This window comes from Trachinotus anak, unplaced genomic scaffold (assembly GCF_046630095.1).
Source record: "Trachinotus anak isolate AG129_WGS33_773 ecotype Australia unplaced genomic scaffold, CSIRO_AGI_Tana_v1 ptg000015l, whole genome shotgun sequence".
In the NCBI taxonomy this organism is placed as follows: domain Eukaryota; kingdom Metazoa; phylum Chordata; class Actinopteri; order Carangiformes; family Carangidae; genus Trachinotus; species Trachinotus anak.
In genome coordinates, this window is record NW_027273866.1 from 11860837 (window position 1) to 11886659 (window position 25823).

General features: G+C 38.1%; 1 protein-coding gene across 4 annotated transcripts in view; it reads right to left on the reverse strand.

Moving 5' to 3' along the window:
• The window catches only part of slc4a11 (solute carrier family 4 member 11), a 101103-nt gene that overhangs the window by 43971 nt on the left and 31309 nt on the right, over positions 1-25823 (reverse strand). For all 4 annotated transcript variants that reach the window (XM_071498265.1, XM_071498264.1, XM_071498262.1 and 1 more), the window contains exons 2-3: positions 9550-9600; positions 4860-4976 (exon numbers count right to left, since the gene is read on the reverse strand). In XM_071498265.1, the coding sequence (XP_071354366.1) occupies positions 4860-4976; positions 9550-9600 (168 nt within the window). The remainder of the gene's footprint in view (positions 1-4859; positions 4977-9549; positions 9601-25823) is intronic.

Sequence of the window (25823 nt, forward strand, 5' to 3'; positions counted from 1 at the left end):
TGTATTAAATGCTAATGTCCCCATGCTAATGTGCTCACAATGACAATGCTCACAGCTGGTGTGTATCATGTTTACCTTCTTAGTTTAGCACATTTAGTGCATTTGCTGCTGACATTTTTCTATTACCAAACTATGGCTGAGGCTGATGGGAATGTCATTAATTTTAGAGCTATTTGGTCACAAAGTAAGATGGAGGATTACAGTTTTTACCTAATAATGACTAGATGAGAGGTTAAGGGATCCCCAAGTTATTAAAATTGTTTAGACCAATTTTTATCACAATTTATCCAATATTTTTCTGGATAATTTACTCAAAACCACAAATGTAAAACCTCATGGTGGCACTGGAGGAACCCCACTTTTATTCCAGTCTATCAAGTAGATGTTGAGAAATTTCACTGGAGAAGTGAAACTGACTGCTAGTGGCACTAGATATTGAAATAGAAGACCACCTAAGGCAGTCCTCTCAGCAGCATGGATACCTGTACCAAATTTCATGGCAAACCATGCAATAGTTATCAAGACATTTGACTAAAAAGGAAAAATATCAACCTTGTGGTAAAACTATGGGAAAAGGCAGGAGATCATCAGGCTTCATTCTCGTGGGACTCCATGGGACTTGTTGAAATATTTTCGCTTTCGGCAAAGTGGTGGACTGACAGACACTGCCATCCCTAGAGTCACGCCACTAGTGTGGCTAAAAGGACACTAGACCACAGATTTAATAAAGCAATAACATCTAGGGAAACCTTTTTTTACTATAAATATTTATGGCGAATTATCAGCTCAATTTGCTTGACCACCCATTGTCACTTTGATCACACTAATAACCCCCAACAGGCAGCTGAAGGTGAATCTAACTCATATATGTGGCATTTTTTTGGGTGCACTTTGGTAGTGGCATGCTTTGCTGTTCATAATTGATTTCCTCTTGAATTATTGTTAAAAGTCAGTAAAAAACCAAAAACAACACACATTTTAGTCTTCAGCATTTAGAATCCTTTCTAAATGGTTCAAACATGACATTTAGAACACACAAATTTTGTACTGTTGAGCATTTTAGCTGAACTAAAAACTGAAAAATGAAAATGAACCTAGAAATGCATGGTACATTGCCAATAGTTGTTTTGAAGTGTTTTATGGTGAATGGGTCATTTACTGCTGATGTTACATTTCACATTTTCTGTCTCATCTTTTTCGAGCAGCCTGGTTTTTTTCCTTTATTCTGACAGAGAAGACAAACCTTGTGTTGCCTTTGTCCCAAGCTTTGTTGTTGTTTTTGAGAGAAAACATATAGATGCCATAATGCACTCTATCATTAAAATGTGCTTCTGCTTGGCTCATTTCTGAGATGAAAATGAAGGTTTTAGTTTTTCATATATAGTACATCTTTATACATACACAATTTGTATAAGTTTGACAATTCAAAAAATATTTATAAAGTTGACTCCATAGAAAGTGCGGAGTATGTTTTTCTAAGCTTATGAACTCACATTAGCACATGAGGAAGAAGAATTCAGTGTTTTGAAGATGAATGCTCATTTTCCTCTGGATGTCGATGGCACTATGGTTAAAAAAAAAAAAAGACGACTGCAGCACTACTATGGAGGCGGAGCTCGCATTTGGAATCAAAAATGCTCTTTAAATAACTTAGATATTGGAAGCCATTACAAAATGTTTCCTTAGTATGGTGCAGTTAAATATCCAACAGGCACAATATAATAAAGGTCAAGATTGAATACTGTCCCAGAAACTAGGCTGGCAAGAGACCAGAATTATTAAGCATCCAAAGCGTGACTGCATTTCTCATGAAAGAAGCCACTGTTAAATACAGAGGAAGAAATGAATTAATTATAACAGACAGATGTTTTTGAAATTAGATTTAGGTAAGAGCTGCTGTCTCTGGGTCTGATGTAATCACTAAGCTATTTGGTTTTCCAAACCACTGCTTATTTAGCCAGACAGGATGTGATTAAAAGTCCTGTTCAGAGTCTTACATTGATTTGATATGGTGGACATACTCCACAGTGGCCTGCTGATGTGGATTAATAGAATAACATAATAATTTGTGACATAAATTAAAAGTAGAAACAGGCACGCAAACAGCTAATGACACTGGGATCAAATGCATGTGACAACTAGACTTAGGGTGGGGAAAGACTGGAATGAAAACAAAACACACTAATCAACATTCAGCTGTGCTGTCAATGAATAATGCACTGAAAATCTGGGAATAGACACTGTTGGGCATGACAAACAATCTGCACCTGGAGGCGAGAATTTTGCCTGATGACAGCAGCAATAATTCAACGTATTACAGCTGTATAGAGTGAGAGGAAAGTGCTACAAACACTGACAGCTTTAGGGGTTCATCTCCCACTAAGGCCAGGGGTGTGAATCACCCACATTAAAGTTGTTGATTCTACTGCAGAGTTTTAAGTTCTTTTTCTCAATATGATTTAATTTTAGAAACTGTAATTTATTAAAATAAGCATTTGCAATAATGTGAAACTATTTTATGTGTGAGGTCCTACAAAGTGAAAACAGCAGAATTATGTCTTTATTATGAACAGTCACTGTCACATAACACTATGTTATTCAGACATGTTTTCACTGAATATTATGACATGATAGTAAATATAAGACTAAGGCTATTTCCAATTAACAAAGCAGTTGGATCTAAGAAATGCCTTAAAACCTATTTATTTCAAATTTTAAAAGCAAACTTTAAAGTTCACTGTGCTTGCTGATGTTAGCCTGAACATTTCCTCCCTGAAACATCAACAGCTGTAGTAGCATCAGCAGTGGAGGCTGTGTGAGTTTTGGCTTTTCATCTCGATTGTTGTGATTCAAAGCATTTCATATCGATTAATTGATTTCTGGATATTTATGCACTGTGCTGTATATACAAATTTCAAATCAATGCATCAACACAACAAAAGAAGCACTGCACTCCTTTCAGGGTTCCCACACCTTACTTAAGGACACATGGGAACCTTGTGATTGGTCAGTTTGGTGCCTGGTATATCCTCCTCCATGTATTTGATGTTGCTGGAGTAGACAACATGGAGAATGTTGAAGCTGAAGATCCATCTGGTGAGTTAAAATCTACATTCAGCTACAGCCAAAGCAGTTCCAAGCCCAGATGTATCTACAGTGGCAACACTGGTACAAGTCCAAACATAAAGTACAAACATAAATCTGTCTTAAGAGTAAAGATGCTGATGGAGCCACTAATCTGATTTGTAAGCTCTCATATTTTTTTGGTCTAATGATATAGTTCCACATTCTGGCCCAGAGGTCTAAACACCAATCCTTCTGTCACACACATAAAAATTGAAACAAAAGTGTTGCAGTCCAAAAAATGGGAGAATATGCTCTTATCAGTGGCATAGAGATCAATAATTATGGAAATGAGCACTGGATATAATCTGTTCTGCTGTGACAGTTAACATTATGCCACTCTGGCATTTTAGACCTGACATTCATACCATCTGTCCAAACTGTTTCTGCCATTGTTTCCTTCCTCTAACTTGTTCCCAGCTTGCACCACTCCAGCTCTCTTGTCAGATGCCTTAAGTGTTACTATGTATGGAGAATCAGCCCAAGTGACATGGTCACCTGTCACATTCAAAGGGAATGGGCATCTCTCTCTCTCTTTACTTCTCTGCCCGTGGTGCACCTGTGACTGTTGCCATGGCAATGGTAACCTGTTGACCCATGGGGTTTCCGGTGATGGGGTCAAAATCATCTGCACCTGCAGCTGAGGAGCTGTCTATCAAGTCAACACCTGCCATCAGGCTCTGGATGGACCCAGACCCCAGCAGACCTCCACAGAAATGAGTTTAAAGTTGTTTTGAGGGTTTTTCTGGACATTTTTCTTTTGCTTACTTCTTGAATGATGCTGTGGACATCTGCCATGAGTGCACACACACAGTCCCTTCGTAGAAGCCTTATGTTATTGTATAAAACATCTCTAAAAAGGCTAAAGTGCAAGGAACAAAAAGATTGAACTGGTGATATTGATCACACAGCAGAGGAGACTTTTGACGAGAAGAGGCATATTTAGAAAGGCAACTAGCCAGTTTTTAAAATGTCTTTTAGATCTAGGCAACCTGATTGTGACACACACGCTCCCACTTATCATGAGGGAAGTTAGAGGTTGCAGAGGGACACTTATATATGCACAATATTAATGTTAGTAATTAAATGTTCAGCTGCAAATGTAACTTGAATTAATTGGCTTATTAGTATAAATAATGTGATCCTATGCTGATGCACTATTATCTGTCAAACACAGAATGCTATTGGCTATTTTCCATGAGGTCCGGTCAGGTGATAATTCTCTGTGGGGTTCATCAGTACGAGGAGCCCCTTTCACACACAAATAAACATTTGATCCATTTTTTATATAAAAGTAATTAAAGCAGCCATAAATGGCTACTTAAGACCTCAAACACACACAACTTCAAATATTCCAGTGATAAATTATTCTTAAACTTAAATTGTTGCTTGTTTTGTCTCTAAAATGTCATTTAATAATTTAAATAACATGGGAGACCAAATTTTAACAATTATGAGATACATCAGCATTTTAAAGGCAAAATAAATGTCCTGACCTTTAATTTATTTGTTGCAAGCAAATCCCTTTCTCATCTAATCTTTCTTTTTATCTTTCCCCTTTTTGCACCTTTTCTGCCGCCTCTCCTCTTTTTCAATCACTTTTCTAGCACTGTCTCTCCTTCCTGTCTCTGTCTCCCTCCATTTCCTTTTCGCCTTAATTTTTTTCCCTTCCTCCTTATCCCCACCACACACTCTAACCCCCAGTGCCCTCTCCATCTCCCTCTCTTTGTACTGACCTGGCCCAGGGCTGATCTGGTTGTCATAGAGGTGGATGTCATCTCCGCAGGCGATCGGCGAGTCCTGTCCCTCCTCTCGGCCCTCGCTGCCCTCCTCCTGCTCCGCCTCCCGCTGCTCTGGGGACACAACAGCACAGGGTCACCTCCTGGACCTCATTGGCTTGCAGGCAAGGCAGCAAACTAACTTTTTTTAAATTATTATTATCCTCAACCAAAGTAGCTGGCAAGTCCCAAAATTCAACTGGTACTTACTGTACATTCAGCAACCATGAACCACTTGTGTCCTGCCTATTTCTTTTTGCCTATACATCAAGTCATCATAATCTAAAAAAATAAGTCCCATTTGAAAACAAGAATCACTTATTGTCAGATTGTAAATACTTGATTAATAGAAACTAAAATAAAATCCTGTCAGAATAGACCTTAACAAAAAGTTTAGACAGCAACAAGATATTATTATATGAAATTATGCTTCTCTGTGACAGCTGATCTGACAGTCAGTGAACCACCCTGACACCATAATAAACATTGGATGCTTAACAAAAAAAAAAAATCACTGAGAATTATGAGCAAATGTTGTTTTAGTGTCACTTGAAGTATGTTACAAAGAAGCTTACTTGTCAACTACACACACGTTTTACTCTGTTCCTTTTCATGTCATATCACAAAAAAGTATGACACCACGCAGTCTACTGAGGTAGTACAAAAGTCTTTATAACTTCAGATTAGAGTAGAAAACCGGCTGTATTATGTATTTGCAATTTTTTTTCATTAATGAATAATCTACTAAGTATTTATTCAATTTATTAGTCATCTATGACATTAAATAGCCGTTATTTATAGGATATGTAATTTCATTCTATTGTCAGTATGCCTTTTTGGTTACGTACAATGACTAAAATTTGACTTGTAGCTAAACTCATTTACAGTTTTACAGCTCAATAAGCACAATTCCTCTCAAAATTAACAATAATTAATGAAAGGTATTATTGTATTTATCAAGTGTATTTTTTGGCAAAATGGAAGTGACAGAGCACAATGTAAATATGTAAATATGGATGTTGCTGCAAAGAAGCTACAAATTCTAAAATGTGTCTCCTTCACTCACATCTTCAATCACCACAGTTTTAAAATCAGTGTCTGACCAAATGTGAAATATGGTCACAATCTCTCGTTCTGTTCCTGAGTTACAGCATTGACTAACGGCCAGAAGAGTGTTTTTGCAGATCATTAAAATGCCACAGTGAAGTTGACCTTTGACCTTTGGATATAAAATGTCATCATTCCGTCATTTTATCCTGTTAGACATCTGTGTGAGCTTTGTCATTATTAGCGTATGATTCTTGAGTTCTGGCCACAACTGTATTTTGTAAGGTCAGTGACTTTGACCTTTGACCTCTGACCACCAAATTCTAATCAGTTCATTATTGCGTCCAAGTGCCAAATGTAATAAAACTCCCACCATGCATTCCTGATATATTGCGTTCACAAGAATGGGACAGATGTGAAGTAACGGTAACCTTGACCTTTGACCTTTGAACACCAAGTTCTAACCAGTTCATCCTTGAGTCCAAGAGAATATTTGCACCAAATTTGGAGAAATTCCTCAAGGTGATCCTGAGATACTGTGTTCACGAGAATGGGATGGACGGACAGACAGATGGATGGACTGCGGGTACAACCACGGCTGTCATCAGCAAAGGAGCATAAAAACCTTGAAAAATGGCACAAATTGTCAAAGACAAAAAAAAAATGTTTAAGTTTGTCAGTGGTTGTTTGAGTGTGAAGACAAGTCTTTCGTGAATCAGCGGGTCCATGTAGGTTTTTACCGGGTTTTTTTCGGTGTGTAATGGCGACAATTTTGTTCGGTAGGAAGCATCACAGGACCCAGCCTGGAGCCTGTTTGTATGACTCATCCCATTCTCTCTCCCTGACACAGCAGCCCCTTAAATCCAATCCTACAGTAACTAGTGAGCTCCCAAATATCATCCAGCGATCGGCTTGATGCGACAAGAACAATATCTCATACTTGTGTTCTTTATCGGCTGACCTTATCCACAAGGAGGCCCCAATTTCAGTTCATTCAGTTTGTCTTGCATCAGGATCATCCCTCAGCACTTGACATTATTTGAACCTCTTTGTGTCGTCACCTTGCCTGCATCCCTCTGTGCCTCAGACTCACCGGCTGGGCTCTGACTTTCAAATCACCTTGGGAGAGAGCAGCGGCTGCCGAACAGGAGGAACAAATCCACGATTTTACTCCAAAACACAACGTTTGGAGTAAAACAGTTGTTAAATGTTTATCACTTATTTCTGTGCTGCGATTATTCTGTCATTATTTGCTCATTAATCAATCTTCATCTTGGATAGGATTAAACTTGAAACATGCAATTCACTGCTCAGAATTAGGGCTGATTGGATTAAAAACCACAATCTGTATTCATTTCACAATGGGATTTGAACAATAAACGGGATCAATTCTGTATCATTTGAATTCAGACGAGCTGCGCATGAAGCCGAGCTCCCCCTCAGTAACTGACCAGTGAATACAAACATGCAACATGTAGAAGCAACAAGGGATGAGGTCGTTTGGTATGAAAACACTCTATGACTGAAGTGATTCCTTAAAATGGTGTGCAGTGTTCTGCAGCAGCCTTTGAGACGTGTTTGGAGCTGCGACTTACAGAAACACCACAGTGTTACAAACAGCCACACCTCATCATTAATGATGTTTTCACTTTTGTGCTTTGTCTTCTGGGAAGTACTCAAAAATAGACTACAACAGACCATAGTTTTCATTGATAGTTTAATCTGCTGATTATTGTTTTTGATTAAATTGTCTATAAAATTCCAGATTGCAAGGTCTTCAGATCGCTTTTCCCCAAACAACAGTCTAAAATATAGCTGAAACAATTAATCATTTAGTAGATTGACCTCTTACTCTATAGCACAATTGTCAAACAATCCCCACTACAGCTCCTCAGTTGAGAGGATTTTATTGCTTTTCTTTGCATTATTTGATAGTAAACTGAATAATTTAGGTGTTGTTCTGAGTGTATTTTTTACAATAGTCACAGATTTTTAAGACCAAGGTTTAACAGATTATTTGAGAAAACAAACATTAGATTAACGAAAAAATTTCAAAATACTTCAATTTAACTGTATAAAACATAAAATGCTCACATTTAAGAAGCTGGACACAGAGGATGATTAACCCTGATCAAATCCTCTCCAGCCATTAAGATGAAGGTTATGTTGGTACCAAAAAGGCATCGTCTTACACTGTGTGGACATTTCCTTGTTCAAAATCGATGATTACAGCTGAATTACAGGGTTTTAAAGAGGAGGTGGATCACCTCACCTGAACTACGTCTCTCTACCTCCATGAATAAAAATGATTACACATTTATAAAGTGAGACATTAAGCTTCAGAGAAAACAGCTGAGTTCATATTTCATGCAGGAAACTTCTTATGTTAGATATGTGTGGTTAGCATTTAGACTCTTATTTTTTATAACTTAACACGTGTCAGGATCTGCATAGCTTAGCAACTCTGCTAAACGCTTTTAACCCTGGATTAGTTCCTAAAATCTAATTTACCCATAAAACAACCTGTAATGTCGCCTCAAAATGTGACATGAGGAAGCTTTGACGTCCAAGAGTCCAATCCCTCCAGTGCCTCCCTGTTCCCATCAAACAAGCAAATTCATATTGCAAAATTTTGTCAAAAATTTGTTTCAAATTTTTGGAATTCCTATTCTGCACATGTTGCATGTTTTTACTGGGTTTTTTTGTTCTCTTTTCTAAACCAAAAGAACACCATTTAATCCTAAAATATGTAGCCATAATCAGATTAATTGCCAAGCACACTAAATCAGCACATTAATAGTTGATACGTCTCTGTGACATTAAGTATTAACATGGTAATGAAGAACATAATGACACAGAAGGCTCAGGTACAACAGGACCACTTCTACGGTCCAAGACATACTACAAATATTATTTCTCATGTCACCCAGCTCAGACTTTGGTCGCCAAGTGCATTTGAGGAGCATTCAGCTTCCAGACCAACATCCACTAATGAACTTCTAAAATCACAATGGTGGATAATGCTTACTTACCCACAATAATGTAATTGCATTTATATCCTGATAAAAGGTTGCCTAATAAAGACGGTTATGCTCAGCTGCAGCAGGGGGCCTTCTGTGAATCTGCTGAGTGAATTGGTGTGTTGCAGGAGGGGAATAATTGGCTGGGTGAGACAGGGAGAACCAATGCAAGCATATTCTGTACTGACTGCTTGTGCTGCACATACTAATTGGGTGCTTCTCCTTGGCTTGAAGGTAATGAAACTGCCGTTATCATAACAGCCGGAGCAAAGTTCATTATTTATATCCAAATGCAGTCGGGTGTGAGAGCTGGGAGAGTTTTCTGTTTCTATGCTACAGCTCCAATCTTTAAGTCACATCTTTCAATATGGGTGTACTGTACTGGCAGCATTCAAATAAAAAAATTCTCTACCTCCCTCTTCCATCATGATGAGAGGACTGCGGTTTTTTGCTCACACTGAGTCTCCAGCGCATTGATTATTTATTACTGTTTGTTTTGTTTTGCATTGTGGAAAACGTGGCTAATGTTGAAAATTAAGTGTACAGTGCATTCATACGTCCTGGCGGTGACTCAGACTCACCCATTTCTTGAAAGAAGTATCCATTCTTGGACATCCCAGAGGGAGGCGCCTCTGCGGGAGAGAGCAAAACAGAGAAAGACAGTAATCACTGAGGTGAATCTGGGCAACAGTAACAGGCCCTGCAGGGAGCGATTTTCATTTTGAAATAAGATTCCCATTATTTGCTTTTCTTTTCACACAGTAATTGTTGTTATGAGAGATGGTTATAAATACAAATATAAGCCGTTATCAGACTGTTGTTAGCAATTTAATGTTGGTGTTTAAGTGGAAAAGATCTGTGCATTTCAATGTAAAGGACCCAGAATTATGTATTGTTCATTGATTCACTTACTCATGAAAATATCTGCCCCCCAATGGCCATTATCAGACACAGCGATGACCGCTAGTTACACACTGTAATCAGCCATATTGATAAACATTTGTTTTTTGTGAAGTTATAAGTGATAATTAAACTTATATCCATAAACTCAAAAACCAACAATGAATTGATTGTGCTACCAAGTACTGTCTGTGTATCCAGAGCTTGGTATATCTTATTCCTCTGTGCCACAGAGCCCCATTATTCTCCAAAAACTATTACAAACACATCGATGAGTCACACAGCTGCACTGGGAGACCTGTTCCTTTTTCACAATGAATACACACAGTGCAGTTTATTCTGAGTCAATTTCATATACACAGTCCTGCTGCCGTAAATACTCACTAGCCCACCAAAAGTGTATTAATCCGCAGCTGAAAATAGTCCCAAACAAATGCACTAATTACTGCTATTTGAGTAACATTTTCTAAAAACAACAGTGCCCAGCTGTTTTAGGAAATAAAGTAACCTTTTTCTAAAGTGAAAAGTCTGTATTTGTGAGCTGTTTTTCAAGATGGAATCTAATGGGCTTGGGACTGAGAGACACAAAAAGGGTGGGGGAATCCTTGAGAGAAACTATCACATCATTGCTTTTTTAATCTTGCAATGGAATTTATTGACAATAACAAAAAAAAGAAAATTAATTAAAAAAAATTGGCAGCCTTATCTTTTAAATTACTGATTTTATTTTATTTTTTAAAGATAGGAAATATTGTTAGATGGCAGCAATAAAGGCTGGTCACAGTTTTGGTGCCTGATGCGATGGGTATCCTGAAAGTGCAATGTGATGCAGATGAAACATAAACATTACTTGTGGCAGTCGAACTTTAATAATTATTTTAATTATTCACTAATATGTAAGTAATTTTCTAGACTAATTGATTCAGCTAGGAGTCTACAAAACACTGAAAATGCTCGTGAGAATTTCCCCACAGCACAAATGGTTCACAGTGCTACGATCATAAAAAACCAAGAGGAAATGCTTGTTCTTGATCTGGCTGTCGTTTGTTGAGGAATCCTGACAATGATAACAGGACATTCTGGCTGTAGAGCTTATGGGTCTGCTGGAGAAAGTTAGTCAAACAAAACTCCCCACTGTTTTTTCACTGAGGCTTCCTTGAATGTAGAAATAAAAAAATAAAAAATCCATCATCTTAACTGCAGTGGTAACATAAATATATGGGTAGATTTTTACAACATTAATTGTTTAGTCTAGAAAAATGTAGTCTAAACAATTGTAGACTAAAAAATGTAGTCTAAACATGGTGAAAACAGTGAAAATACTTGTAAGAATCTCTCAAGGTGAAGCCAAGGTGATGTCTTGCTGATTCTCACTCTGTCTGACCAACAGTCTAAACCCTACATCTGATATAAAACTGACAAAAAAACTACATCCTCAGGCTTCAGAAGCTGGAACCAGGGAATGTTTCTCAAAAAATGACTTAAATGATTCATCAAAATTTCATCAAAATTGTTGCTAATCAATCTTTTCAGCAATTCTATACTTGATGTCATATTATTTTCCAGCCTGTACAGTGTTCAACCTGTTGCCGTGATTGATCTGAACATGAAAATAACATGAAGCAGTGACACCCTCGAGTGCATACAACCTCAGAGAGAGAGAGCGGCCATACTTCTCTCAGTCTGATTTTCTTGACAGAGATTTGTTAATATTAGTCAATACAAAAAAATGAGCTGTTAACAGTGAAGTTTGGAAAAAGAAATCTTCTCTTCTAATAGGGCCACAGCTGTCAAAGACACTCAACAACAAACTGGGCAACACTGTAGTTCAACCAGAGGGCAAGAAGAATTCCCTTTAGGCAATGAAAAGTGTTATCAGAAAAATGTAAGGGCTTCATTCCTAGTATGTTCATTAGGTAGAAGAAATGTTAACAGACAGTGATTATATGCAGTACACACTCTTTTCATCAGCAAAGGTCTTGACTTTCTTAATACATTCAGCGATAATCCATGGTGAGTTTTGCTTCCAGGCAGCCAATCGCTTTGCAGTGGCAGGGTACGGCATTTTTAAAATGGTGGATATCTCATTTTGGAATTAAACCTAATCTGGTGAAGAGCCCCACTACAGACGCACAGAGAGAGAATTGAGAGTACAAGGTTTCGGAGTGTTTGTCACACAGCCCTGTGGATGCGTGCGGCATTCGGATGGCACACGACAGCGAGGCAGATATGGAGCGGGGATACTTTGAAGGTTATTGAGACATTGTGGGCTCATGCTGAAGGAAGGGAGGGGTTGGGTGAGGGGTGAGGGTGGGGGGTGGCTGCCATGCTACCAGACTTCAGTGAGGCTTTTCTTGGGCATTAAGCCAATATGTTTACATATTCATCCTATAACCAAAGATCTTCAACATGTCTTCTGGGTATTTCCCTGACTTGACTGCTAAACTCACATCTTATCATCTCAGACAAACGGACACAGACTGGTACAAACACACACATGGCTAGACACACACGTACACAACCACTTTCTGTTAAATATCAGACATAAAGTCCATTTAAAAAGAAAGAAACCTGTGTCTTTTGACATGACAAATTTTAAATGTCCTCAAAAACTATGTGAAACTCTGATGTAGAGCAGGGACGTCAAGATGTACACCATCTACAAATGATACAATTTTAATTATACTAAATATTCCTGCACTCTTGGGGTAGGGCACACAAAGTAAAAAAAACAAAAAAAAACTAGGGTAAAAGATCCTGAGATTCATTTATCCCCAACAACAATTAGCTTGTTTAATCTACACCAATAACGACGTACTGTAGCTACGTGGGTCTGTAACAAATACCTGCATCTTATTTTCAAGTCTTTTTCGGTTAAGTCTCTCTCTCTGGCACTTTGACTCTTGCTGGTGTGGTGATTTTTTCATGTATTTTTAAATTCTGTTTGCAAACCAAATCTCCCCTGTGGAATAAAGACAATTTTAAAGAAATAGTTTGACATTTTAGCATATTTGCTTTCTTTCTGAACATCAGCTGAGAAGATCGATGCCCCTCTCATGTCTCTGTGGTAAATATGAGGATAGTTCCAGGAGCTGGTTAGTTTAGATTAGCACAAAGATTGTAAATGCAGGTAAACAGCTAGCCATGCCCTGTTCAGCACCTTTAAAAGCTAACTAATAAACACTTTAAATGTTACTTGTTTAACCTGTACATAAATCAAACTCCAAAAAGGGAGTTATGTGCCTTAGTTCTTGGCTGGTCACACTGACTTTTGGGAGTTTTGCCTCTATCACCCACCAAGAAATAGTCAGACACGTACATTCCCTTGAAGTGACAAACTGTTGTTTTAACACTTTGGTTTAGTAAAGATTAAATATATAAAGTGTTAGTGAGTCAGTGGGCCGGGAATTTCCCTCTGTTTCCAGTCTTACTGCTAAAACTCAGCTATTCTTTTAAATAAATTGATAGAAACTTAAATGAATTGTAATAGTTTACCCAATGCACTGAAATTGTGCTAAATCAAGTTTCATTGTTTCTGCTCTGTTGCTGAATGTATGATGGAGTCTGTCACATCACAGTATCCCTCTAAAGAGACAAAAACACCTATTTTGTTTTTTTCAAAACCGAATTGAGCTGAAATGGAATAAATTGATTTATTAAGCCAATGTAGCGGCCTTCAAGAACATCAGTTTAACTGGCTGCTAATGGAGAAAGAGTTTTAAATGTCAAAGACCTTTACTGTGTGGGCCTCTCACAAGTAAATGGCTGCACATTCTTAATTTCAACTGGTAGTACTTTACTTGCTGCTTGGTGATATGTCGCATCTGTCACACTAGAGCAGAAAAATATCTACATTAAGATCTATTTCCATAAAATGTCTGGTGACAGTGCTACTGTGAAAACCAAGGGAAAAAGTCCACCAGGTGAGTTGATGGCGTTTTATGAAAACACAGCATTTTAAGTTGTAGATCTTTCTGATCAGCAGAAGGAATTTAATGAAACAAAACTCCCCAGTGGTGTTTTTCTCTCCACCCGCCTTCCTCAAATATCCATATAAAGAAATACAAATCAGTTCCCTTGCTGTGGTAGCACAAACATGGGAACATTTCTCCCACATCCTCTACTGCTTCTGTGTTACTGGGTGTGTGATTGTCATGTCAGTCACATAAAGACAAATTTTCCCTTCACCTTCTTACACGTCCCTCACAGGTCTATCACATCCCTGTTATGCAGTCTGTTTACCTGCAGCTGCTGCATTAAACATGCTTCCCACAGCAGAACCACTCAGTGAGGCTATGGGCATAATAGATATATTTTTTATTATTATTTTTTTTTTATTTAGTTATTTTTATATGTGCAGCTGAATAAACTAAATAAACAGATTCATGCTCACAGCTCAGCAGCCAGAGGCACAGCCAGAGTTCTTACATCACAGTGTGTGTTGTGGTCCAACACAAGATTTTTTTCCTTTTGCTTGTTGTCTTTATACACACATCTCTCAGTTAGGATGAAGGCAATAACATTATTATTATTTCTGTTATTATCGTGGTTGTGATTACGATTACTTCACACATGCAACCTGTGATGAGAATTTGACATGTCAATTTCATGTCTTAATAAGCGCCTGAGTCACTATTTGTGACGGACGAGTCACAATGGTGACGATACTAGGTCAGACCTTTCTGACTTCCAACATGGGGCCAGTCTGAAATGAACGCTGTCACATTAACGTAAAGGCCGCAGCAGAAAGTTAAATAAACACAGATATTAAGTGCATGTCATGTTCAGCCTTATTAAGAGTGCTGTGATAGATGTATTACTCTGCCATCATCTCTTATGCATCAGTTGAATAAACCACAAATACTAAGTGAGTCAATTTTATAGTACAATGCACTCAGAAAGTGTTCAATATTTATCCACTTCACTTTTTTCACATTTTGTTAAAAACTGAAATATCACATTAACATAACTACTGGCAGCAAATACAGCCTTGTATATGTCATATATGACAAAGAAAAGCAGCAAATCTTTTCAGTTTAGATGCTGGAATCAGAGAACTTATTTGGAATTTTTGCTTGAAAAGTGACTAAAACAACTAATTGATTATCAGAATAGTTATTATTTGCAAATGAATTGCCTGTAAATCAAATACAAAAATCAATCAATACAATACATCAGCACCAACAACAGCAAAACGTATATGACTATCAGCTAGCTAAGACTGGTTCTTGTGAAAGTAAAATATGAGGCAACATGATGCATATGTGAAATATTCACAGAGAATCTAATCAGTTAATTTATTTTATTTTATTTGTCATTAATAATTTCTACAGCTTCAAAAGACTTGAGACCTGGAGCCTCACACGTCAACAATAACTAGTAATCATTAAGATTTTAAAGAACACCCTTCTTCCTTGATAGCATTACTTCTTAATTCATTGGGGTTCAGTGGTGACATCACTCTCTCTTTTGTGCATCAACTGCCAAATATCGTGCAATGTGGCTCTTTCCGTAATGTCTTCTCATATCTGAATAAAATCAAAAGGACCATTTATGTAAAAGTTACCTCTAAGTCTGAATGATGAAAAGCTGGCACTTTAGCAAAGAGATGTGGCCAGCAATGATTTACAACCCCTGTCTGAACAAACTTGGTGACATTGTTAGTGGAAACATTTCATGAATCAGTTTGTACAATAAAATACATCATTAAATCCAAATATCATACAATTGAAATGTGGGCAAAGGTTTAGTTACAGAACATCAATAAACTATGTTCAAATTGTATTTTTAGCACACACACAGATGTTTGAAAACCATCGAACAAAGCCAAATGTTTTTATTTCAATATCCCAGAGAGTCTTCTGTTGGACTGCTCATTTATTTATGTGGCACATCATGCCAGCTTCCTGTGAACACTGTGCTTCTCTGAACTGCATCTTACTCTGAGTGCTGTGATCAGGAGCAGCATCATGGTGAGCTGTTTGGCACTGACAGATGCAGGAATGAGAATTAGAAGGATTGGAGGGGAATGCACGATATCAGTGTTAGTGGCTGCCAGATCAATCACAATACAGTGGGAAAGTTACTCTGTTGTGCCGCTTCAGTTTATGACCAAATAAAAGCTCTGTTCTAAATTTGAAAACCAAAATAACTAACACTAACTCAAGTGAAAGGAACAACAGCAGAAAATAAAAAAAATGTTACATTTATGTTCAATAAAACTTTGTCTTATTTTCTGGAAGTGAGTAACCCTCTACATACTTTTAATAGTCTGCAGAAAGATGGCTGATTGTTGAGTCTCATTAACAGGTCGTCAAAGACGGGCACTGTGGGTCGGACCCAGAGTGTCGGTACTTGACCTGGGAAAAATACTCAACAACCAACTGGCTCTGATTAGTTGTTTTCGTTAAGGTGTCTTGGATTTTTGTAAATGCGATACGGAGCAGTAGGAGGAGCCAGAGGAGCCTGACTTTTTTCACAGATTACCTGTCTCATGTAATACTGACAGGATATGGTGACTAAATATGACAAAAATAATTGCATTATTTGTTTAAGGAGTGTGTTAATGCATTCTGTCACTGCCTGTTATAATGAGCTACACATGCAGACTGTTAGACAGAGCTGAGTGAGGGCCTTTACATACTTCATGCTCTGATGGTCTTTTAGAGACAGGTTCATTAGCAGTGATGAAGACTATTCTGTTGTGAAACGAGGAGATTCACTTAAATTGTGTGAATTGAGACATACTGACAATTAAATCAATGAAACCATAAGGTACAAGGACACCAGGCCCTGTTCTATGCCAAGAGTCCACTGTGCACGTCAGCATGCATTTATTCCTTACATGTCCACCTGCGAGCCTGGTAACTCAAATGAAACAAATGCAAATAATCTAATGTGTGATGTGTGGATGGAAGAGAGAAAAGCAACTGTAACCTGCTAAACCAAAAACAAATTTTAAAAAAATCAAAGACTTGAAGGCCGAATGATGAAAACTACAAGAGATGGAAAACATTTCAGCGTATGCAAAGATTTAGCTTTCCATATGTCACAAGCAATGATATTCAGTAGATGAAGCACACATGCACACTAAGCGACATACATGCATCAAAAGATAGTTGTGTGTTTGTGTGTGTGTGCCTCTTTTTCTCTCTGCATTCTGAAGAAGCCACTGTTGCACATGAGTGCCAATCACTAACAGTGCAGTTGGCACAACCTTAATGTTTCAAAATCTGAGAAAGAATTGGGCCCGTGCACAAGCCAGAGTGGCATCATAGCAAAGGCATGCACTCACATGCTAGCCGGCACAAGTAATGTACTGTGCCTCAGTGTTGTCCCCTCTGTCAGTAAACCCTGTCCTCCACTCTACTCTCTTACATTTTACTGTCAAAGAGAAAGAAAATCAGGCAGACTAAATTAAAGACTGAAAGATGGGAAAATAAAATATACACTTTAAATTATAATTCTATATCTATATCTATTCTATATCTTATATTCTATAATTCTTAATTGTCTTGATTACTTACTTCTCAAACCTGGGGCCAGATACAAAAATGATGAGAAAGGCGTGGTGAGAAGTGATTGAAACGTACTCATTTTCAGAGAGAGAGAAATCGCAAGTGGTGCAAAATCACTTCTCATCCCCTCCTCTTGTGTATCCTCATCGTTACATGTTACATGTTTGGATAATTTTTTGTGCTCCATCCACTAGAGTCTTGCTCTATGTCAGGAAGATGTTTAATAATAGGAGAAATAGAATCAAATGAAATTATTTTTTGACTGTTAGCAAATTTGACTGTTGACTGTGTTGTATAAAATGACAGTCAAAAGCATCAGGTTTGTGATCCTCTTTTCCTTGTAGGCACAAGTTAATATCTACATAGTAAAGGCATGATAGGCCGTTGCTTTGAAGAACAAGTTTTTTTTTTTATAAGTTTTCACTTTTAAGTTGCCCTTACAGCTTTTAAGAATTTGTTGATTTCTCAAGTATGTTTAAATGGCAGCATTCATTGCTTTATTTGGACAGTCAGTTTGCTATGTTTTTGGCGGGTGAGCTGGTTGAAGATAGCTTTCTGCTACTCACTCGTTTTACCTAAGTGTTCATGTCCCACTTGACAGAACCTGTCAGACATTCTGAAAAATTCTTGACTATATTAAGTGACAAAACTTTGAACGTTCAGTGGCAAAATATTCTTACAATTACAGAGGATTGTAACTAATTTGAATCTGTATCATATCTCTCATAATACAGTTGTATCATCTGCTGAGAGGATACTAGTTTACTAATAGACTCTTGTAGCCTATTAGTAAACAATAGGGTACTACATAGAAATGGAGTATGTTACTATAACTGTGCTATTAGGTCAGTCATTGGTCCTGACTCGTCAGGTGAGGTGACAGCAGGACTCGATAAAGAACATGTCAACAGCTACACCTAGGCATGTATCCTCCCTGTTGATCCCTTTGGATTTTCCTGTTTTTTAATGAATGAATGTCCTAAAGCTAGGATCTTTGTGATAGGAGCAGCTTCGCTTTTGTGTTGCAAGACAGAACTATTTGTTTAGGATCGGTCCCCAACCATTCACCATGCAGACACTAGGCAGGTGAAGTAAAATGCGCTGTCCTTGGTGCTGACACATTGTGTCTGTCAGTGAGGGATTTACTTTATCTTATATTGGACTCGCTTTCTGTGTAATAGCTTATGTGGTGGTCGTCCTCAGTTTTCTTTTACATAATTTTGTAACTTTCTGGTCAGAAAGCAGTGCTTTTTGTGCATCTCTTGTGCACTCGTGACACTTTGGCATGCATTAGCTCTCCTTTTTTCGGCATAAGAGTTTATGTTTGATGATGACTGTAACCGACTCATACTTTAATGTCCACTATAGTTTTAAATCATGGTGTGATGGCTTATGCGTACACTGGAGTAATATAGCTGTAAGGAGTTCATTTGAATTTCAATATGTTTTGGTCATGGGGCCTGTCATAATAGCCTCACTGAGTGAACAAAATTTGTTCCACAATATTGATCTGTTTACTCTTTCAGCGTTTGGGAAATGGCCTCTTGTGCCCTTTTTGATTTTCTTCGTAAAAGGACGATTAAGGAGGCCATCATCTTGAAAACTGTTGAGGACAGTGTAAGTTTGGTTTAAACAGATAAATAAAACTCATGCAGGCATAGGCTAAAGAAAACTAACAGTACTTCAGAAAAAATTGTTGCAAATTAAATGAGTTACAATGACAGTGAGTTAAAAGTTGCACACACTGGATAAAGATTAGTTAATGACTGAAGATGGTTACGAACAGAAGAATAGACTAACAACTGGATCTGTTACAGGGGCTATCTATATATTCTAACCTAATGAAAACATCTGAATAACTTCAGGGACAGAAAATAGAATGTATTATTAGTCAATATATTTCTGATTGAAAACAATAAATTAATCGTTTATTTCCAGATACTTTGATTTGTTTCTCTTTTTCAACATTGTAGTTCAACATTGTTCAACAGATTTTTGGGCTGTTTTAGTATTGAAATCATTATCAAATTATATTCCTTAACTGTACTAACCCATCTAAATGTTCCTTGTAGCAGATTGATACAACTGCGATTCCACTCATGTCAGATCATGATCTTGCCAAGTACATACCCCGTTACAGTGACAGAGAAGCAGTTGTGGCCTTCTGTCGTAAACACCAGTCATCGAATGGAGACAAGGTGAACAAAAAATATCTTTTGTTAGAGAAAGTAAGATCAAGACTCTGTAACCCTTGCACAAAGAAAAAACACAGAGAAGAACTTTCAGAGAAACACATGAGAAACTCTTATGCCAACAAGAAAACCAGGAGAATTGGACTAGGTTGGATGAACTACAGCGAGGCCGACGATGATTTTAAGCAGGTTCAAGCTGCAAAAGGAGGAGGGACAAGTTCACATAGAGAGACATACAAAAGTAGGAGAGATCAAAACTGACGCAGAGAGCTTGTTTTTCCCTGAAGGGAAATCAAAGTATTTGAAGCTCAAAAGTTTTCACTCTGACATGCAGGATATCTGTCACAGGCTGAGTGATGATGAGTGTATCGTTGAAGAGTTGTATGAAAAAACTAAAGTGAGACTGCTGAGACTATATCTTTGCACCAGAGAGCTGGAGAAGGTCCTAACCAAACAGATGACATAGTCATCTTGTCACCTGAACATACACCTGGTGAAGATGAACAACCTCCTCCAGAAGACATTCAACAAACCAGTGGAGAGCTAGTACCAGCTGCCCTGATGGTATTAGATGACACAAACCTTTCAGACACAAATACTGTGCAAGAACTGCAAGACCTGATGAACCAAACACTGCAAGTTCTGAGTGAGCACAAAGAATGGAGTGAGGAAACAGGAGATGCGCTTGACAGTATTCAGACAAACGCTAGCTCAGAGACATCTTAGATGTGAGTGACAACCATACTGAGGACAGCTTTGATGAGGTTTTCATAGGTGCAGAGTGAATCTGGCAGTCTTGATGATACGATTCCAGTGGAGGATATCAGTCCTACTGTGGTTGTTGAAGTAAGAAGAGGGTTTTGTCTCACTGACCTAATAAATTCATTCAGCGATCCAGCAATTATGAACAAAGAAGTGTGAATCAAAATGAAACTTCCTAATGGATATTTTGAAAAGGGAGTAGGCTCAGGTGTATTCTGAGACTGCTTATCTGAATTCTGGAATGAGTGCTACAGCAGATGCACTGTGGGTGCCAATGTAAAGGCCCCCTACCTCAGACACGAGTACAAAACCCATGAGTGGCAAGCCATAGGAGGAATACTTGTCAAAGGCTGCCTTGCAGTAGGATATTTCCCCATACACCTGCCTCTTCCATTCTTGGAGGAAACCATTTATCGTGTCACATACAGCAGTATCAGAGAATCTTTCATGTCCTACATATCAAAACTAGAAAGGAAAGTCTTAGAGCAGGTGCTACACGACTTTGGATCTGTTGATCAAGACACTCTCATTGATGTTCTAGATCCACATCAACGCCATCAGATTCCAACTGAAGACAACATCTCTGCACAGCTGGGTCACAAAGCCCTCATACAAACTCCCATGTTTGTAATTGAGCTTTGGAAACCTATTTTGAAGGGTCTCGCTACAGCTTTGACACCACAGAAAATAGCAGAGATTGTACAACAGCAAGTTCTGACACCAACACGTGTGAAAGACATCCTGAAGTTTCCACTGTCCATGAATGGAGCACAGAGCTGTGTGGCAAGACCCCTGAAGAGATATGTTGGAGAACTGGATGAGAATGGCTTAAGGCTCTTCCTTCGCTACTGTACTGGGGCTGATCTTCTGTTTGGAAGTGACATTACTGTCAGCTTTGCTGAAACCAGCGAATTTTGGGGGCGTCCTCAAGCAAACACACATGGACGCTATCTCATGTTACCAATTTATTATCAGAACTATCCAGATCTCTGCAGCGATTTCAATGCAATTCTAAACAGCTCAGTATGGGTGATGGATATAGTATAAACCTCATGTTTTCTAATGAATGTTGAAATACAAACTTGTTTGTTTTTCATTATACAAAAAGGCCCAATAGAGCGTAGAGTGTGTGTTTTCACCAAGATGTTGTTCAGGATGGTCAGTGGACATTATGTGGAGAAGTCAATCATAGAGTTGTTGCATGACAATAATGAATGTTGAAGTATTTTGGTTGTCCAGTACAATATATAAGCAATGTGATGATGCCTTTCACTTCAGGTTCCTGCTGCAACCTGCCTCTGTTCAGTGTCAAAATTCAAATAAATAACAACTCTGTAATAATTGCTTTGTACCATTAAGCAAAAAGTTTGAATTGATAAAGAAAACATGAAGAAAAAATAGTTAAGGTTGAGGACTTGTGCATCTTCTGTTCTGAAGATTGCACTGTATGTTCTAATTAACGTCAACATTTTTGTAAATTAATTACAAAAACGTTTTGTTTTTTTTTTGTTTTCATTTTATTTATATTTTGTTAAAAAATACCCTACATCTGTCAGCCTTGAATAAAAAGTTTGGAATTCAGTTTTAGTGTCTGGTTATGTTTTCAACAAAATTCTGTTACAGGTGTAAGTTTTTTAATTATTTTTGTAAAAGAAAAAAAAAAGAACTGCAGTGTGTGAAAGGAGTAGCTTTATTTCATTTCATTGGCTTAAGTATATGAGCTACATTGGCTAAGTACATTTTAGGTTTGTACAGACAGAAAATATTGTCTATAATAAAAGCTTCAAGTTAAGTGTTCAAAGTGAAGTGTGGTGAAGTGTTTAAATTCCCTGCATTTCTAAATAGGCGTACTGTTACTTATTTAATGCTATTTCAAATAAAACAGATCACTGTGTAAATCTTTGCTACTGATGACACATGAGTGAGAAAGGTATAGCTGTATGCTAAAACCACAAAAAAAAGTCTAGTCATTGCTTAGTTGTATGTTGATGGCATTCCTTAGTGTTAAATATAGATCAACAGCTTCCAGGGGGCTTTTACTGGGGAACTGTAAGCGCAGTTCCTCCACAAGAATCATACAAAGATCAAATATGTCTTCATCTCAAGGACGTATCCAGCTCGTCTTGATCAAGTGGCATGGCACAGTCTTCAGTGTCCCATAACTCTTGGGTGCAGTACTTCACATTTGGGATTCCATGTGGCACATTTGGGTTGGACAACAGGTCGGATTCGGTGTTCGGCATTCAAAACATCTTTAATGTTATTCAGCGCTTCATGAAAATGTACATAAAATGTCTACTGTAATGAGCAAAAGGAAACAACATACTGGATAATCACATTAAACTCTGAATAAGTCACAGTCATTATTCATTTAAATTGCCTTATATAATGTTTTGCAATACTCCACGTACAACTGCATTTACACCCTGTCATCATACCTGAATTAGTTCCATTACGCACAGCTGAAGTATGGCCTTGTCCAGTAAACCTCCATCAAACCCTCCTTCGTCACGTAGCTCACCAAGAAGCTGGATCCAATATTCCACACCCTCTTTCTGGAGTATGCCTCACCATTGGTTTGCTGTACTCACTCCGCTTTCGTGACAAAGTGTCTCCATGGTTTGTGGGGAGCGTCTCTGCAGCTCTCGTTCAAGGCGGTTTTCTGTGCCACAGTCAGTGCGCACAAGTTTGGGACAGTTACCTAGTGTTTCTAAAGCTTCTACAAAATAGCCCCCAATAACTCTCCGGTCATTGCTGGTTTTCTGGGTATTCAGCCAAATTATTTCAGAGGGAAGCCGTCGATACACTCAATAATACACACACCAAAAAGTTTTAACTTGAGAATCGATGTGACAGAGGTAACTGGGTCCCTTTGAGAAGTAGTGCCTCCTGTGGAGTCTGTGAAGCTGCTGTCTGTATGCTGACCCCTCAGGATCCAACTCGGCCAAGTGGAGCAGCACAGACAGACTTTCCTTTAACAAATCTTTTAGCACATCCAGGTATCAAAACTGTTTCTAAAGTACATAAATGAGCAAGAGTTTTAAAAATCTTTACAGTTTATGAATCCTTCACAATTTAATACTTGCTCAAGTTATGATGAAATAAATACAAACAGAGGTTAAATAGAAAGCACTGACAACAGAGCTCTTCAAGAAGGAGGAAGCTGTTTAGTTGCAAGCAGGAAGTCAGAAGCAAGTCAGTCAGTTAGCACATACGTCTCATTACTCTCACTGATCTGCTGTGTGTGTGTGTGTGTGTGTGTGTGAGGTCTCTCACTTAGATACAGTCCTTTCATTTTTGCCCAACATATACATGAGGGAAATATCTGTTTACATGTCACAAATCCACAAGCAAGGAAACATCTGCTCCGTTCATCACTTGATATAATGTCAGTGTATACCACATGACATACTCTTTCCTCCTGATGAACCCAAACCTTGATACGTCTGATACAAGCTATCTGCAAAAAAGATTGCAGGCAGCTGCTTGTTGCCATTGCATCGATTGCGGTTTTTGCATCAATTCAAGGACTACTGACACAGCAAGTAACAGCTTCTTGACAAAGACAGACAGATGGGTTTCAGCAGTGAAAATGTTACTTTAGATGTTCCTACGATTTCTGTCTCTAGAACCTCAAATACGCATGTGGCCCACAAATCAAACTCCAGCTGACCCTTCGTCCTACTCTAAATCCCCTTTTTGATTTGATGTTCTCAAAAGAGACAAGAATGTGGAGGGAACAGGAGTTCCCACCGTCCTTTAGAAGAGGAAAACATTTGTATGAAGTACATCCAGGGATAGTGATCCCCCCCGCAAAACTAAGATAAAGCCCTGTAGGTGTAAGCACGCACCCACATTTAATATGATTTACTGCCTCTCCTACTAAGTCACAGCACCATTACAGCTAAACACTGCAGGAACCCAGCCTCTGCCAACCTGGCCTGACACAGTCATATAGAGAACAGAACTGTTTGCGGGCAGCTCATTTCAGTAATGAAAGCCAAGTGAGAATTCTCCACTCTTCACTCAGTTAGAGAAGACAATCAGGCAAGAAAAATGTTATAATCATATTCTATAGGTATCCAATTTGCTTAAAAATTCGGTAAAAAGAAAAAATTCAGGGGACAAGTTTTTGCAGTTTTGTTGTCCACAGACATGAGTACAACCCTGATGCAGTGTGACATAATCTGAAAGAGTCTAAAGCAGGATGAATATATTTTTAGTAGGAGAAGTACAATATCAGTGGGTGAAGTCAGGATGGAGCTTAAATAATGGCCATCACCTCTAATCCCCTTAAAAAGCAGCAGGCGGTTTAGTATTTTAGAGAGTAGCAAGAAACAAATATGGAGCAATCCAAAAAGCTTTACAAGCTCAATTTACATATGAGAGAAGGCACATTATTTCTATAATTGTATAAAACAGAGATATCTGTGTACTTAAGCTACAATATTTATGTTACTGTTTGTTACCTACATTGCTTACTTGATGATGATGGTGATTAAAAATGTTTTTAGTGCAGTCATATCCAGGTACATTTACATGCGCACAGCAGTGAGGTTACTGAAGATACTGTGAGAAAAGCAACAAACTGGCAGACTGAGATCTTATTTACACAACAGGAAATGGTGTGAATTACCTTAAAGGATAAGGCTGGTGATATTTGATTTTGTTATTGTCAACAACATGGTTTTCTGTCTCTTAATACTTTCCAACTTCCACAGCCTGTCTGCAGCACTCTCACTAAAGCTTTCAAAACAGGTCAAGATTATATGACTTATATAACACAGTATAGACACCACTATTCAAACATGTGTAAAAAGTTGCTGGGAATAGATTTTAGGAAAAATACAGAATATCCATCTAAAAGTACACTGTCATTGCACTCAGCACACATTTGATAATGCCTGCTCCACAGATAAATTATACTCACTTTATATAAACCAAAGTTTTGTACCTATTTTACTTGAAAAAGATAAATCATTAAAGGGATATTTTTCTAAAGGCAGGTACCCACACTGTGCAACCTTTGTTTAATTAGTGTGTTGCTTAAAAACTGTGATGTAACACACCTAAACCTAAACCTAAACACACCTGCTGTGTGATGGCCGCAGGTATTTAATCAACTGAAAAGGAAGGACCTTATACATTCTACACGCATTTTATTGGTAAGAATCACTCATTACTCTAACCCACCACAGATTCTGCCTTAATTGAATCAGAAAAGTGTTTTTATGTGTATTTAAATACTCCAAGACAACAGGAAGTCAACTTATAAGACCCTTGGTGTGTATATAAACTAGTCAGGCTGAAACCGATCCAACCGTCCTCCCTATGCAGGCTGGTCTATTGCAGGGCAGTGCACTGCAGGTACATGCAAAACAGATGCCAGAACCCCCAAGAGGGACGAACCATGGAATTTACAGGAGAGGTGAGGCTTATAGTCTAAAATGAAGAGGGCAAGAGATTAAAAGGTGCCCCTGCTGA